At 37.6% G+C, this 17,451-nt stretch overlaps 1 protein-coding gene and 1 long non-coding RNA gene across 2 annotated transcripts in view; both read right to left on the bottom strand.

The window, feature by feature from the left end:
* LOC149101072 (fibroblast growth factor receptor 1-A-like) overlaps window positions 1-17,451 on the bottom strand; it is a 55,119-nt gene that overhangs the window by 8,537 nt on the left and 29,131 nt on the right. Inside the window, exons 12-17 of the mRNA XM_089276222.1 lie at window positions 14,379-14,486; window positions 13,071-13,083; window positions 11,232-11,422; window positions 10,708-10,824; window positions 9,377-9,561; window positions 253-372 (exon numbers count right to left, since the gene is read on the bottom strand). Of these exons, the coding sequence (XP_089132348.1) occupies window positions 253-372; window positions 9,377-9,561; window positions 10,708-10,824; window positions 11,232-11,422; window positions 13,071-13,083; window positions 14,379-14,486 (734 nt within the window). The remainder of the gene's footprint in view (window positions 1-252; window positions 373-9,376; window positions 9,562-10,707; window positions 10,825-11,231; window positions 11,423-13,070; window positions 13,084-14,378; window positions 14,487-17,451) is intronic.
* LOC149101074 (uncharacterized) lies at window positions 284-7,038 on the bottom strand. The gene is made up of 2 exons (XR_016203084.1): window positions 6,871-7,038; window positions 284-4,001 (listed from the first exon to the last, which is right to left on the bottom strand). It is a non-coding gene; the product is annotated as an uncharacterized LOC149101074 (long non-coding RNA).

Here is a 17,451-nt window from a genome sequence, read left to right as displayed (position 1 = left end):
GCTATGGTAAACTTTTGCATCAGGAAAAGAAATATAACTTACATGAACTATTAATAACTTGTTTAATAATGATTGAGACTTTGGTTGATGTCAAAATTATACTGTCAAGTAAAAAGAGTGATAGTATTGATTCAATAAAGAAAATGCCGAAAAACCTTGGAAACAGTTTTGAGCCACCCTGAGTGATCCCCTTGCGGCCAGTATTGGTGTGTTAATTTTGTCTTGGGTGTGTAAAATTGTAAAGTGAGATACCTTTTTAGCATTGCCATGGCCATACTTGAAATTTTGATAAGCCAGACCAAAGTCGGTAACTTTGCAAACAAAGTTGTCATCAAGAAGAACATTACGAGCTGCCAGGTCTCGATGGATTATCTACAAAAAGTCATTATTTTACATTTTGAATATGTTAACACTTTTCAAAAACTATCACTTAGTTGTAATTGTGGAAGGAAAAACATAAATTTGACTAGAAGCCAACACCCTTTCCTAGTTTTTTGAAACCAGGGGCCTTCCATTTTGACCATTGCAAATAAGTCAGTGCTATATTGCAATCCAAGGATAGAAGAGGATTCAAACTCTAAACAAATTCCAAAAGCTACAATTTTTTGTTAAAAATTGATTGCAGGCACTTCACAACACTAGGCCTTACAATGCACGAGTAATAACAAAGTAGTATTTCCACTCCCAAAGTACCACTGGAAAAGTTGAAAATTTACAGAGTATGTAAATAACATGTAATTAACATGTAAATAATCAAAAAGAGACTGTAAAGAATAATTTACATGATTTTTCCCCTTTTACATGTTTTGGTGGTTTCATGTAAAAAACATGTAAATATTTCAAGTGAAACATGTAAATGAGGAAAAAACACTGTAAATGTTTCAAAGCTAAGGGCTAAGATCATGTAAATAACATGTAAACTGTTCCTGCAAATACTGTAAATAGCCTGTAAATTTCTTGTGATTCAACCTGGAAACGCGTAAATAACACGTAAATTTAATACAGGGAGACTGCCAAAATACTGTAAATAACATGTAAATAAAAAAGGGGAGGCTGTAAACAACATGTAAATAGAAAAAGGGAGGCTGTAAATAACATGTAAATCGGAAAAGGGAGCCTGTAAGTGACGTGTAAATTGAAAAAGGGAGCCTGTAAATAACATGGAAATCAAAAAAGAGAGCCTATAAAGAACATGTAAATCGAAAAAGGGAGCCTGTAAATAACATGTAAATCGAAAAAGGGAGCCTGTAAATAACATGTAAATCGGAAAAGGGAGCCTGTAAATAACATGGAAATCGGAAAAGGGAGCCTGTAAATAACATGGAAATCGGAAAAGGGGAGCCTGTAAATAACATGTAAATCGAAAAAGGGAGCCTGTAAATAACATGTAAATCGAAAAAGAGAGCCTGTAAATAATCATGGAAATCGAGAAAGGGAGCCTGTAAATAACATGTAAATCGGAAAAGGGGAGCCTGTAAATAACATGGAAATCGAAAAATGGAGCCTGTAAATAACATGTAAATCGAAAAAGAGAGCCTGTAAATAATCATGGAAATCGAGAAAGGGAGCCTGTAAATAACATGGAAATCGGAAAAGGGGAGCCTGTAAATAACATGTAAATCGAAAAAGGGAGCCTGTAAATAACATGTAAATCGAAAAAGAGAGCCTGTAAATAATCATGGAAATCGAGAAAGGGAGCCTGTAAATAACATGTAAATCGGAAAAGGGGAGCCTGTAAATAACATGGAAATCGAAAAATGGAGCCTGTAAATAACATGTAAATCGAAAAAGAGAGCCTGTAAATAATCATGGAAATCGAGAAAGGGAGCCTGTAAATAACATGGAAATCGAAAAAGGGAGCCTGTAAATAACCTGTAAATTAAAAAAGGGAGGCTGCAAATATCCTGGAAATTGAAAAAGGGAGCCTGTAAATAACCTGTAAATTGAAAAAGGGAGCCTGCAAATAACCTGTAAATTGAAAAGGGGAGCCTGTAAATAACATGTAGATCGAAAAAGGGAGCCTGTAAATAACCTGGAAATTGAAAAAGGGAGCCTGTAAATAACATAACTTGAAGAAAAATGCATAGAATGTACGGTTTTATTGTAATCAAATCTGTTGACCTTAATTATAATAGTAGAAAATATGCAAATTTATACAGAATCAGAAATTTATTGCAATCAGTACAAACTCAGTAAAATTCAAATAGTTTGTATATGCCTTGAATAACGTTTACAATGTATACATTACGACAAATAAAACATGTTTTCTTTCCTTTGTATCCATAACAAGACGACTTAAATGTAATTTTGTGCATGGCCAAAATATTTCAAAATACCACGACTGAGCTCCTTTAACCGAATTCAAGCACTTTTCAAGAAGACTACTAAAATTCAAGACCTTTTCAAGATTGTGCGAAACCATGTCATATTCAGCTCTATTTAATTCATAAATAATAAAATGATGAAGAACTATACTGTTGGCAGCTACAACTAGGAAAAATTTTGCAATTTAGGTGTATTACTAAATTAAAATTGTTTGCAAATGGATACCTGTCTTAAATTTATACTAAATACACAAAGTCAAATGTAATAATGATAATACCTTTGTCATAAAATGAATGAATAAACTGTTTTTTCTTACTAAGTAATTAATGTAGGATTAAATTAGCTTTAATAATTATTATGAAAAATGTGGGAGGCACGATGGCCTCCTAGTTACATGTAGTGCACTCAACTCCTGATCACGTGGTCCGGGTTCAAGCCCTAGGTGGGTACATTCTGTTGTGTTGTCGGGCAACACACTTTACTCTCAGTGCCTCTCCACCCAGGTGTATAAGTGGGTATCAGCAAATTTAATGGTGGGGTAACCCTGCAATGGACTGGCATCTCATCCAGGGGGAGTAGAAAGTCCTACTCGCTTCCTGCTACAGAAAGCGGGATAAGCTCCAGCCTGTTGGGCCACGTGGGTCGTATGCAGACTTACTGCATTATGAAAATTACTGCAATGTAAGTGTCAAGTATTGAGCAACTTTTTTCGTAGAGTGAATTGTTCTTTTGAAATAACAGAAAATGGGAAGAAAAAAACCACAAGATAGTGATTGACATTTTAAATTCATCATAAAAACATTCATCCCAAAGGAATACTACATTGCATAACATAAAACAAGGCTTCTGACATCTTTTCGGCTATGTTTACAAAGTCACAGTTTCCTTCTTTTTCCAAAACTGTACGGAATCCAAACAGTACAAACATTTTGCATCCCTGACAAAACATTCAATGTAAACAATGTTCAGACTGGTGAAGATCCAAAATTTTACTTTTTTTTGTGATAAAACACTGTGCTTAAAAAACAAAAAAACAAAACAAAAAACAATTCGTAGTTCCCATAACACAACATAAGTTAATAAATTGTTGTTCTGGTACTACACGTATGTAAACATAGCCTTTTCTTTTTACGATGAAATCTTGTAGCTGCTGTATTGAACAATAAGTATCAACCTAGCAATCTAAAATATTTAAATTTAATGCTAATTAACTAACACAGGTAGGTGATACTTCAAAGCATTAAAAATGTTTAAGGTGGTTGAATTTATGCCAAAAAGCTTCCAGAGCATATCAAAGTGTTGAAGGTCACCATGTTAGACTGTAATGCACCAGGGGCCCATTTCTCAAAGGTCCCAAAAAGTTTTTGCACCCAGAAAGCCATACCAAAATCTGAAATCTTATGCTCACAGAGCTGTTTTATTTGCTTATTCTCAATATGAACAGAGGTTTCCTTCACACAAGAAGTTCCAGGCATATACAGCTCTTAGTTTTTAGACACAGCTCAATTAAAGATGGCTTTGTGGGCCCAAAAAGTTTCTGGGGCCTTCAAGAAATGGGCCTTGGACCCCTTATAGAGTCATAAGTACTGTAGACTTCTCAGTTGCTGCTTTTTTCCTGATTAAGCATCAAAGCCAAGGAGTATGCATGTATTGACCACTCTCAATTTTACTTCATCCTACAAGTAACATAAAACATTTCGTTAAATAACATAAGTTATGTCTCTGTATGAATCAGCAAATTCTGTGTATGATATCAATCAGCGAATTTTACACTGGAGTTATTATTTTGTTTCTTATCATTCCAATTTATACTGTAGCCTTTGAAATCGGACTGTAGCCGGTCATGTTGACCGGCCAAAGTAATTTTAGCTCAGTCACATCTCGTTTCTGACTGGTCAAGATATTTATGAAAAAATCAAGTACACGTAATGTTAGACTAATTAAACCCACAAATATAATTTGTTTGTTCCAGTCACTGCTAGACTGTTTAAAAATTGGCTTAATATTTTTCTGAACGGATTTAACCCCAGTCGCTCGAATGGCATTCCTATCGATCTTGAACGCATGACAAACAGCAAGCAAATGGTCTTTAGCCGTTCGAACAGATATGCGTTGGTGTATATTTTCGTGAGGGGTCATAATAAAAAAGAGATTAAAACTCTCAGGTTTACAGTTGGGGATTTCATTGTTTATTCAAGAATGAACAACGTGACCGTCTCAACATGACATGACTGGTCAACATGACCGGCGAGTGAAGTTTTTGGCCGGTCAAGTCACCATTCTGGCCAGACATTGCCCGTTGACCAGCCATTATTTCGAGCCCTGAATATTCATCAATCAAACAGATCTTACATCTACATCTGTAGCTGCTGTGTGACAAAAACTTTGCACCTCTGATTGGAAGGCACTGAATGTCAGAGGATGTAGAAGAACTAAACTCAAAATCTGTGGCAGTAAATATTCAACGTTCACTATCTTCTACACTGTAATATTCATGCACAATAAATCAAACTCCTATCAAACAATGTTTAAATAATAAGTCAAGTTATTTGCAGGCACAATTTGATTGTTTCTTACATGTACTTATGCTCTATTGGTGGACAGAGGTACAGATAATGTCATAAACATTTGTTTTTGTTTCTTTGTTATGTATTACAAAGCAGATAGATTCCATGTTGTTGTGCATCTGTTCAGTAATAGATCACAGAAGACAACAAAATGTGGTAAGAACATCAGTGACACACTTGGCTAAAAAATTCACAGATTCTGTGACACGCTCTGGCAATGGCTTATGTGAATATTTCTTGTTTTTACCACATTTTGATGTTATCTGTCATCTACTCAAGGCAGGAAAAAACCCAGGCCTGATTTCCTCAGCCAAGTAAATTTTGCTCTTGGGCAAGTGAAAATAGAAGTTCAGTGGCCCGGTGGGCAAGTGAAATTACAATGTAGCCTCAGTAGTCTTGTGAGTCTGACTAAAAATGCCAGCTTGATAAATGATAATTTCCAGTCATTCCATTTCAAAACTTAAGACCTAAAGATTAGTTAATTATTAGGCTGAAAGCAAGAATTAGTTAGGAATCTGAGCGTACTTTGCTTGCATTAAATTTTTGTCCTTTGATTTCCTTACTGGCCACCACATTGGCAACTAATATTTAAGTAGGGGCAAATGAAAACTAAAATTGACTGGCCCACTGGGCAAGTGACTTACAATTTTTTTTTCCTGCCCTGCTACTACTGAACAGATGCATGACACATGAAACCTACATGTATTATTTTGGTAAGAGCCCAATTTCGTACAAGTAAAATGTACAGCTGTAACAGGGCTCTAAAATGCTGTCTGGTCATCCCAGGGTAAGGCAATTGATTGAAATCGATCCATAAATTGATATAAATCAATAAATTGAAATTAATGTAAGTGTTATCAGTGTCATCAATCAATTGAAAGAAATTCATACTCACATGCTAGAGAAGTTTCAAGTTATCAATTTGATTTTACTAGATTTATCAGTCATTAGAGAATCAATTGAAAGTTGGTCTCTCTTTGTTTGTTCACATAAACTGTAGAAAAACTGTGTCCCTCAACACAATGCTTGATTCTAACGTTTTTATGTAGATTTCAAAGGCACTACTAAAGACCCCCAAAACATAGTCCCGATACATGTATGCCAGCAAAATATTGTTTACAAGATACAATGTTATGTTTTTCTGCAATTGTATTCACGATTTCATATTTCACTTTATATCTTTTGTTCATTTCTTTCTTATTAAATGTTGCTTAAATGATAAGCTAGTATCAGCAAAATCGATAATGCTTATTGAAAATTTGATCACAATCGATTACTCATGATGAATCCTTTTATTGATTTCTGATATCACTGACTAATCTCTATTGATTGTTATCGAATAATCGATTGACTATACTGTGTCATACAAGACAAGTAGATTTTCCTGCCTGGGCAAGTTACTCCTCCTTTTTTTTCAAGTCCTGTGTAGTTTTCATGACAGTTTGAGGTACATGTATACCTCTTTATAAAGTATCTTTTTTTTTTTTTTTTTTTTTTTGTGAAAGGAAATTCCACAACATGTAACTTACTATCAGTACCAGTGAGTGCAATGTCCATGTACAGTTGTGTATAACAGCATATTGTAACTTGCATGTAGGTACAACTGTAGACACTTGAGTAACTTCAGAATACTTACACTAGCATAAGAGAAATTTCTCTGCTGAAAATGGCACATTACATTTTAGCTTACTAGCATTCACATCAGAGGGCAACATAACCTTACAAGAGCATGCATCAGAAGGAATCATAAGGTGCATATAAGCCAATAACAAATGTCGCATGCTCTTCCTCTTTTATCGAGAACAGATAATAACAGATCATAAAGCTCTTTATGCACGGCAAGTAAACATCACCAAAGTCGATTACACAAGCAATGTAACTTCTCGTTGATAATGACACATTCACAACCAAAGGCAAAACGAAATGCATCTTGACGTTACTTTACTCTACTCGTTCAATTTATGCAAAACTTGCTTACCTGTTGTTGTTGTTGCCTGTAATCGCTATCTTCAGCTTCTGGGTAACGGAAAACTTTGCCTTGAAACCGTGCACGGTGACGAAGCGAAGGTAGAGTGGATTTTGGCCCGCTAAAACAGAGCTCGAGTTCGATGCAAGTTCCAACGAACTGCCCAACATGGCGGGAGAACCGAGACAACCTGGTACCTAACATGAAGACCGCTGATTCCCGCTTGTTGGAGATCGGGCACTCACAAGGCTGCTATATTTAACGCTCTAAATCGATGATATTTCGTTCATTCTCAACGGTTCAGGGGCACAATTGTGACCTCGAACTTTCGTGATATGAGAAATTTAATGTCTGTTGTTTTCGGATTGTTAGAAAATGTCATTTTGGGTACAGAAAAAAAGTCAGCTATCATTTTCGGAAAGGCGATAAGACCTAACGTTTTCGGGAAATGGACAAAAAAGCCCTAATAAGTTCGAGAATACTCAAGTTCCTCTAGAATAACCGAACAAATAAATCTTTTTTAGTGCAACCTAAAATTAACCTACAGAGCTTTGAAAGTACTCCAGATAGCCTAAAACAGCGTTCAAAAGCATTCGAGAGAAAACGGTCGTTGGGTGTCCCTGTCGGTTCCCTGCCTAACCTAACTCCGCGTCAGTTCAAACTCGGTCACCAGGGCTCTTTCCGTCTTGAACTCACACAACACGTGACGCTTTCATGGACCTTCATGAATAAACACGTACGTGTCCGAGAACTAATTTTTCTCTTTTCTAGAGACGCAAGCTTGGGACGCCTGCATGTGCAGTAACAATTCTAGTTTTATTTTGTCGTTGTGGGTGCGCGGAAAGTTCACAAGAAGACAGCTTAATGCGGTGTCGATCAATGCAGCGATTTAGTTTGGTACATACCTTGTAACCCAACATCAATTTAAAGCACACTATTGCACACACTTGGACTTTAGAGAAGTTCAAATGCTTCAACGTAAAAGGTTTACGGAGCTTTACGGCGGTGTTACACTTTAACTTTAGGCGCCTTCAAAAGGTCCCGTTTATATGTTCTCGGTTACCCCCCCCCCCCCCCCCTCCTTCCCCTAAGTTTACCCTGGGCGAGGTAACTTATCACTTATTTCTTTGCAAAATCCAACCAACCGTTTACAAGAGGATCGCGAACCTCTCGGTAACTTGGAATTTACATCATTTGAACAGTCTCCGTTGGTTGAACCGTTACACCAGAGTTATATTAATTAAGCCCACTTTTCCATTACATGGTTTTTGCAGGGTTTAAGCAGGCCTTCTCTTAAATTTAGATCTTTTTTTCTAAGGGTCTCCATTTTACATTAAGGTGATCTTTACAGGTTTTCGAAAAGCCCCCATTATCTCATTTAAATTGTTTTCACAGCCTTTGCAAGGTCCCCTTTTTAATTTACATGTTTTAACAGGCTATTTAGAGCCCCCCACCGCACCCGTGCAACTTCTACGTTTTCCATTTACATGGTTTTTACATGTTTCTTACAGGCTCCCTTTCTTTCATTTACATTTTTTTTACATGTTTCTCACAGGCCCCCTTTTTTTCATTTACATGGTTTTTACATGTTTCTTACAGGCCCCCTTTTTTCATTTACATGGTTTTTACATGTTTCTTACACGCCCCCTTTTTTCATTTACATGATTTTTACAGGGTTACAAACATAACATTTCCAGACTTTTTACAGCATTCGGTTGAATTATTTACACGTTTCTCACATGGTTTACCAAAGCAATTTACATGTTTTTTACAAAGGCAGATACTGTAAAAGTGCGTAAAATATTTTACAGGTTTTTACATGTTCTTCAAATGATCATTGTCGACAAAGACAATGTAAATCACTATTTACAGAACATTTACATCCTGTACTAAAAGCTGTAAATTTCCTGTAATTTTATTTTACAAAACCCTAACATGTAAATTGTAATTTACAAAGAATGTAAATCAAGATTTACATACTGTAAATTAAAATTGACATGTGCATGGAAATTTTCAACTTTTCCAGTGTACATATCATTAAGAGCAGGTATCTGCATTGGACTCCAGATCAAACAGTCAGGAATCGAGCCCGAACTGGGAACATTTAGGAGTGCATTTGGGCAACGCACTTTACTCTCACAGTGCCTCCCTCACCCAGGTCCATAAAATGGGTAGCAGCAAATTTAATGCTGGGGGTGGCCCTGCGATGGACTTGCATACCATCTAGAAGGGGGGCGGGGAGAGTGGAAATATTCATAGTCCCTTCATGCTACTGAAAACAGAGATAAGCCCTGGCCTGATGAAGTCAATAGGCTCAAGCACAGACCTAACACTATGTAAAGAAGAAAACCTATTCAATGAAAATATGCTTAAAAAATGACTTAACACCAACATACTACCACCTGGAGATTTAGAGTTTGTAATAAAATACAGGACGAGTATGAATTTTTTTGTGAGTGTTAATGTGTTAGCTTGTAGAATTTTGTTGTAATCCTATTTTTTTTAAATGGTTACTTACCCCTCGGGATCCAAGAAACACCATGCCAGCAGCAATTTGTTTGGAAAACAACATTAGGTCATATATTTGCAGTTCTGAAACACTTCCCTGTCCAAGATGATACTTATCATGGATTCCACGGCTTTTCCTCAGATAACCCAGCAAGTCACCACGCACCAAGTACTCCATGACCATGATTGGATGAACTAAGAGCATGAGAGCATGTTCAAGAATAGTATGTACAGTCAACTCACTTTTGAGGTGCTCTATATTACTGTGAAATTTGATAAATGTGCTTGCCTAACAATTACTATACAGGACACAGGATTGTGTGGTCCAGGTCTGCTGTGTTGTTGAGCACTTGTTGTGTCTTGTTTGACAATGTTGGACATGCAATGTCAATGTTGACAAAGTTTCATTTCCTTTTACAGGTTAAGAAGTCTTCTGCTTAAATTACAATAACTATGATCACATTTTAATTGTGCCTTCACTACACAACCAAACACACTCAAAGGTTGAGGCATGGGTGCGTTGGTCAGCCAGGCCCAAGATATGTTTTAATTGTGAATGTAAGCTTACAACTAAGTGGATAAACGATACATCAAGTAATGTCCCACATGCGCCAAAGCTGGACACGTAAACCCCCAAAACCTCTTGTTAGGATAAATAGGGACCGTGTTCCCCCGACCAAATGCAATGGTGCCACCTCTGGGGTTTTAAGGTTGATATATAAACAACAGAATGAAAAAACAAATCAGATAATGCTAATTTCACAATAAAAGTAAACCTTATGCGAAAGTGCTAGTGGCAAGGCTGACTGTAAAATGTCACAAGTTTCTCAACTGTCTCTTTTTACAAATGTACCACCCATCAGCCTTTGCATACTACCCTCGCACCCAGTTCTTAGATTCATGTCGGCAAAATATTAATTTATGTCAATACTGATTATCACAAATTACATTTTCTATTGTATTTCTGCAGTTCACATCATTCAGTCTACATTTCACTTCCTTTCACAGGATAAGATAAACTGGTCTGCTCCAATGTATGGGTCTTCATAGCTCTGCACTGCAGCAGCAATGCAGGCTACAGGTCCCACTCCTGATGAAGCCCAAAAGCCCTTTGTAAGGCTTAACTTACAATTGCTTAAATTGTGACAACAACTGCCATGATCACAACCTCATTTCATTTGTATTTCCACAGGTCACATCCTTCACTCTACTTAGACCTATGGAGACATTTTATCCTAGGCATAACGTATCAAATAGAGCTCTCAGACATGCAAGAAGGCAGCCAAACAAGAAATAATTTCCATAATTCATTTACCAAGCACAATAATTGCAACGTTTTACCTTGGGTGGTAACACAGCCAATAAACTGGACAATGTTTGCCTGATGGTTTCCTCCAAGAAGCTTTCCCAGCTCAATTTCTCTCATCAGAGACTTCCTCCCATGTTCGCCAGAAGTGGCTACAGTGTAACACCACAACATAATAAGGTACAAATAAACTATTCGTAGTAGCTATATGCTATACTACTGAGAGAACGGCATTAACATGGAATGAGAATGAATAGAGAAAGTAAGCTTTCGCAAAATTGTGTAATTACTCTTTCTTTGGTAGGTCGACATCAGCTACATGTATTAGCTGCCTATTTAATGACCTAGTACATAACAGATAATGTAAAGTATGTATGTGTATATTCTTCAAGTTGCAAAAAAGCAAACATAAACAATGCATAACTATTATTTTTACTTCAATTTACTATATCTACACCAATGTAGATATAAATTTAATACAATCAATTATTTAGTATAGCAATAGCACACATCTCGGTTTGTCTTGCTACTCCTACAGTACATCTGTACATGATCTTACGTGTAAAGGATTTTGCAGCAACTGTCCGATTTCCAGGTTTTCCATCTGATTCACTCAAAAGTGCTCTCCAGACTGCTCCAAATGCCCCCCTGCCAATGACCTCTTGAAGTATTATACGGTCAACTGCAATCTCCCATTCATCCACTTCAACGTTTAGCAACTGCATCTCAACTGCTTGCTCTTGATCCGGACTAAACAATTTAAGTCAACACTATTAAAACCATGACAGTGCAGGGCTAACTAATAAAAAAAAAATATTGCAACTAAATATATATAAGTCAGTGATTTTGTCATACATTGAAACACAATGTGACAAACCTAACAAATCTATAAAACTATCTTTTTGTTGAAGAGGAGCATTCTGCAAAAATTAAAGGGCACCTCGTATCTGTTGTTATCATATTTATAATCCAAAAGCCTCTTTAATCAGTTTGTATTCTAAAGACATGCATTCCTCAAAAGTGTAGTTCATGCAGAGGTCTTGCTTACTGTATGTCTTCCCTCAGCCAAAGAATCTGAAAATAAGCCTGGATCAAAATTGCATATCTGGACTTACTGAACTCTATGACTGGGCAATAACAGAATAAAGTAAAGCAACACACCGTGTGTACATCCATCACCAAAAAAATTAAAGAGATTAATTATTCAATTACAGACAGATCCTCCCTCAAGAAACCCAGTCACAAAGGTTATTATTGTCCATAATTCATTCCTTCCCTCCCACCCCTCTTGACTTCAGTGGGAGATCAGACAGAGAAAGTTCATGCCACATTTCCCAATATTGTATGCCTGCAGGGTTGAAATCCTGTACTTCAAAACATGCCCATACGTGAATGCTCATGCTCAAAGACAATTCACGAGGATCTTGCTCCATTTTTGACCAATACAGTCCTCTAGGTTTATGAATAAGTACCTTCACTCATACATAAAATGTGCCCATTTGAACACCAAAAAGAAACTACAATGTAAATTGTCAACAGGAGGGAGAGATAATTTTGATAAGTTTTTGACTGATTTCAACCTCAGATCAAAACTTGCCCATGCATTTCTTATGACAACACCCCTTTGAAAGCTTCAGGGCACTAATATACCTTGTATAGATGGTTTTCAAGTGTCGTCATCACTTTCTAAAATCCAAAACTAAAGAGCCAACAAAGTTTTTATCCTCATCAGGCATAAGAGACGGTATATTTATATCTGTTTACAATTTTACAGCTCAATAGCGTGCTTCGTTTGGAAACCAGAGCATTTTGAATTTCAGGGTTATGGAGGTGGGTGACACATGTACAAGGTTATGATCGAGTTTGTCGAAAAATATATACTTATCCCATGATTTTGAGCCTTTTCAGAAGTTAGAGCATTAGGAAAAGTGCTTATGTAAATGCTTGTTTGATCAGTACTGATAATCAGTCGCCTAGATAGCCAAAGTAAGTTCCAGATGTTTAGACTATTTTTCGGCCGCCATATTGGTGTACCACGGAGGTCCACCAACATGGCGTTTTCATACTGGGCTCTGTAAATATCTGCAAAACATTTCGACGAATATCTGAAGTTTGGGGAAACGCACAGGCCTAAAACTTGGAGAGGTGTCTTATTTAGTTATCTTCTATAACATCATAATTTCATAGCTTTGTCCATTGTCATTGCGTGACAGTGAAAACGATCTATTACTACATGACTAGGTTACTTCAGAGGACCAATAACTAAATTTAATCAATCAGATTGTTCTATTATTACCAGTCTAATGTCCTTGGTACTGGAGTGGACATTGTCGCAAATGCTTCCCCATGATAACCCTTTAAGCTTTTCTGGTAAGTTTGTGGCTTATGATTTTTAAACAACTTGCTTTCAGCTAAAACGTTCCTTTTCTTTTTCTTTCAACTCTCCCTTCTGTTTCGCTCAACAGCTGAGATGAGAGTATATGCCTGGTTGGTGCCCAATCAGAATTGCACACTTGAAGTTTGCAACGTTTTTCCAGTCAGTTATAGTGGCACTTTTTCTGAACATTTTCTGTCATTTAATAAATCTCCTATATGTATTTACCAAGCTTTCTCAGGGTTATCGGTGGATGTTTAAACTCAGTGATGTAAAATGTTATGTAACCACCTACAGTTAAAAAAAATTATAACAAAAATTCTCGACTTACAGTTTTGCCATAGTTGTAAATGTACATTCCCAACGAAAGATAACAAAAGTTACACATGTGCAGAAGACACAAACAAAAAAATAATGTCAGGTGTAATATGTGCCAGACCTGAGGTGTGTTAAAAATTCTATAAAAATTGCTGTATTGGACTTTAGAGTGATTTCTTAAATAGCAATAGACCATATTCGTATTCTCATTAGACTGGACTGGAACTAGCTTGCAATGCAGGGGAATATCATTGAAAAGAGATAGATGTCATTTGGATTTAAAAAGATTCCCAGCGTTAGCCTCAGCTGCAAGCTATAGTTCCAGTCCAATACAGAGAATACGAATAATTTTATGGTCTATTATTAAATACATGTTCTAAAATCCGGCACTCACTAGTTGGTGTAGCTAAATTACAGTGTAGGTGACAACAATTTATGTCTTGGGCTGAGCAGTTCAACTGAAGTGTTTTACATGGCACTGAAACTAAATTTCTTATGAATCTGTGACTTATTGGTAGAGAAGAGAGCCAAAGTGGATTATTTCTTCTTTAAAACAAAATCTCTTAGCAAGACTAGCACAGCAAAACGGAGGACTAAGATAAACACTTTTAAGATGATTTCCTCAGAAAATTCGAGCAATAATGGCAAAAATAAAGTTACCAAAAAATCCTCATAGCATGGTAATACTTTGATTAAAGGTAAGAAGAACTTATTGAGACTTAAGCTCTTAAGCTGACCCCGCAAGAGAAAATTGAACTCGAAGTGATCCATATTTCAATGAGAACTGACGTTTTGCATTAGTTGAAAACACAATAACTCATGTGTTAAGCCTTCTTACGAGGTTTGACATTAACTTTCTAGAGAATGCTTGGGGATTTAATTGTGGAGTCACTTACAAAAATGAATTACAGTGAGATGTTTTAAATAGTATTCAAAAAGTTACCGTGCTGTGAGTGGATTTTTAGTAAATATTTTTTGCACCTATTGCTCAAAGTTTGAGCAAAATCTTTTCACCTGTCCTTCGACGTTTGCATATGTACCAGCCAACAGTAAATATGACAATGCAACCAAGCACAGGTCCCACAATATAATACCACTCCAGAGCCAGCTTGGCAATAGAACCTGGGTAGGGAACATTTAGCATGACTATACAAAACTTCCGTTTGGTAGTTTTCTAATTTAGTGTTGTTTATCTTTAATCTTTAACCTTTAATCTTTAATACAAATTCTAAATTACACTACATTGAACAAGTCAATCCAATGAATTTGAGGACAGCTTAAAACAGAATACAAGATTCCTTAATATAAGCTGCCTTAGTGTATCATTGTATGATTGTCCAGCTAGATAAAGATTACTCTAAACTCATTAAAAAATAAGATAATCACGGTAAAAAATTTTGAAATAATCGATGTTAGCGTTCACGAGGACCTCAGCTCTGATCATTTTATGGTTAACTTTTCCTTTTTTACCAAGGTTACCTGCTTAAAGAAATCGCGTCGGTCCGTTTACAACCTAAAGAAAGCTGACCTGTCTGGCTTAAAGTCAGCGCTGCGGTACCTCCCTTGGGACACTGTATTTGTTGACAATGACATTGACGCCAGTACTGCTTGCTGGTATGACTTGTTTCTATCATGTGTGGATGAATTCGTTCGTAAGGTGTTAATTAGGGATGCCAACAGACCTCCGTGGAGGTCAGGTGTGAGGAACAGTGGCCTAACGTTGGCACACTGGACTTGGGCCCAAGCAGTCCAGGTTCAAGCCCTGACCAGGGTCATTGCATTGAGTTCTTGGTTAAGACAATCACAGTGTCACTCTCAATCTGACCTTGGTTGTTCAAAAGCTGATTAGCGCTAACCCAGGAACACCCTAAATGTGAGCAAATGTGGAGGCCTCTGGATGTCCCAGGCATCATCACACGCACACACCAACCCACCCACCCGAGCTCAGGCATAGCAGCTGTGGATGATAGCTCCATGGCCATGGCCCCCATGTTGCTGTGGTGGTAGGCTAGGAGGAAAAATGTCATCTGCATAATGGTCATCGAGCATGTCTGAGAAAGTCCATCAGACGCCCCTGTCATCTTTTGCTTCATTGGAATAAGGAGAGTATGCATCCTTGATTGATACCTGTTTCGATGAGCGAAGTCTGTGCCAACTTGTGTCGTAGGATGTGCTATAGCATTTCTCTGTGAATACTGTCAAACGCTTTTTCAAAGTCTATGAAGTTGGCATAGATGTCATTAACACTCTTTTTTTGTTTCTTTGTTATGTGCTGTCCATTTTCATACCTATTCCAAGATCTGCCTGAGCATTAAGATGTGGTCACTGCAAGAATTTCCTTTGCATGTTCTTTTTCATTCTTCTTTGCTTGTAGGACTCAAGAGTGTTATACCCCTCCAGTTGTTACAATTAGATAGGTCTCCCTTTTTCACCAGCTTCACCATCAAGGCAGTCTTAGAGTCTTCAGGCATATTCTTGGAAATCAATTTTCGTGGAAAATCTTCAGCAGGATGGTGGGCATTAGAAATTCTACTGTGTTTAGTAGTTCAGTGGTGATGTCGACTACTCCATGATCCAGGTGCTTTGTCATTCTTCATCTCTCTGATGGCCTTGATTTCCTGGATTGACTGCAGCTCAATGTTTATGTCCATGTCTTGAGCATCTTCGGATGTTGGGCCTGTGTTTTTAGGTTTAGGACAATTGAGGTTAGGGTTAGGGTTAGACACCATGGAAATGCTCATGCCATCTCTTTAGATTGTCTTCTACTCGAGACAAAACTCTGCTGTTTCATCCTTCACAGGCATGTTTCCACTGTTATATCCAACTCTGAGTATCTTCACGATGGTATAAAGCATATTCAGTTCTTGCCATGCTGTAACCACTTCTGCTTTCTCAGCCAGATTTTCAATGTAGTCCTTCTTGTCCCTCTTGGCCATCTTCTTCACCTCATAGTCCAGGTCTTGGTATTTCCTTCTGTAGCAATCTTTCACTCTCTCTGACGTTGTAGAATCTATCTTTTCCTTCATCCCCTTTCTTTCTGACATCTTGTCCCATGTTCCTTCCTGAATCCAGTCTTCTTTCTTCCTTCTGAATCACAGGAACTTCTCTCCTGCTTCTCTCACTGTCCAATAGCGAAAAGTGCAGAGGTCAGGTTCCACCACTTCTTCCTTGAGGGCTTGGAGGCAGTTTCTGAGTTCAAGCTTAGAGGTTGTCTTGGTCTCTGGAACTTAGTTTTGTGCAGGTTGATGGTCAGTGTTGCCATCAGCAACCAGTGGTCACTCCAGACATCTACTCCTCTTTGTACCTCCTTGTGTTAAAGCGAGTTCTTCCATTTGCTGCTAATGATAATGTGATCTATCTGGGTGTGCGTCTTGCCATCTGGGGATGACCAAGCCATCTTGCCAATCTCTTTGCGCTCCAATAGACTTCCTCAAATGGCCAAATTATATTCTTCTCACACACATCTGCTTCTGTTGCGGTTGATGTTACCACACCCATTCTTCCCCATAATCTTATCATGGCGTTTACTGTCATTCCCAACATGAGTGTTGAAATCCTCAATTACGAAAAGCACATCATGTGACTGTACCTCTTGATTGACTTGCTGTAGCTCATCATAGAAAACATCTTTCTTCTCTTCCTCAGCATCTTCTTTGGGTGCGAGGACGTCATGATAGTGAGTTTGGTGTACCTGGAGTCAAATATAGCCATGACAAGTCTTTCCCTAAATGGCTACCACTCTGTCAATGCCTTTGCTGCTTTGTCTGACATGATGCTCGCCACCCCTTCTGCATGTTGGTTGTCCTTTCATACCGAGCATATCACCTTGTGCCCAGATCTTTCTTTCTTTTATCATCCCTGGTCCTGTCCATCTTCCTTCAACTTATCCCAATGATGTCTATTCTGTACCTGTCCATCTCCATTACGACTTGAGCGAGCTTGTTAGTCTGATACATGGTGCATACATTCCAGCAGCCAACTCTGATCTTCTCTTTTGAAAACAGAAGTTCTGCACTTAAGATGTTGGCTTTCAACTGGGTTTGGCCAATTCAACACTTGTCATTGGTCCAGTTGCTTGGATTGTGTT

Source organism: Orbicella faveolata, unplaced genomic scaffold (assembly GCF_042242905.1).
Source record: "Orbicella faveolata isolate gen_17 unplaced genomic scaffold, um_ofav_v1 contig_4, whole genome shotgun sequence".
In the NCBI taxonomy this organism is placed as follows: domain Eukaryota; kingdom Metazoa; phylum Cnidaria; class Anthozoa; order Scleractinia; family Merulinidae; genus Orbicella; species Orbicella faveolata.
Note: the sequence above shows the minus strand (reverse complement) of the source record. Positions and strands in the feature narration are given on the sequence as shown.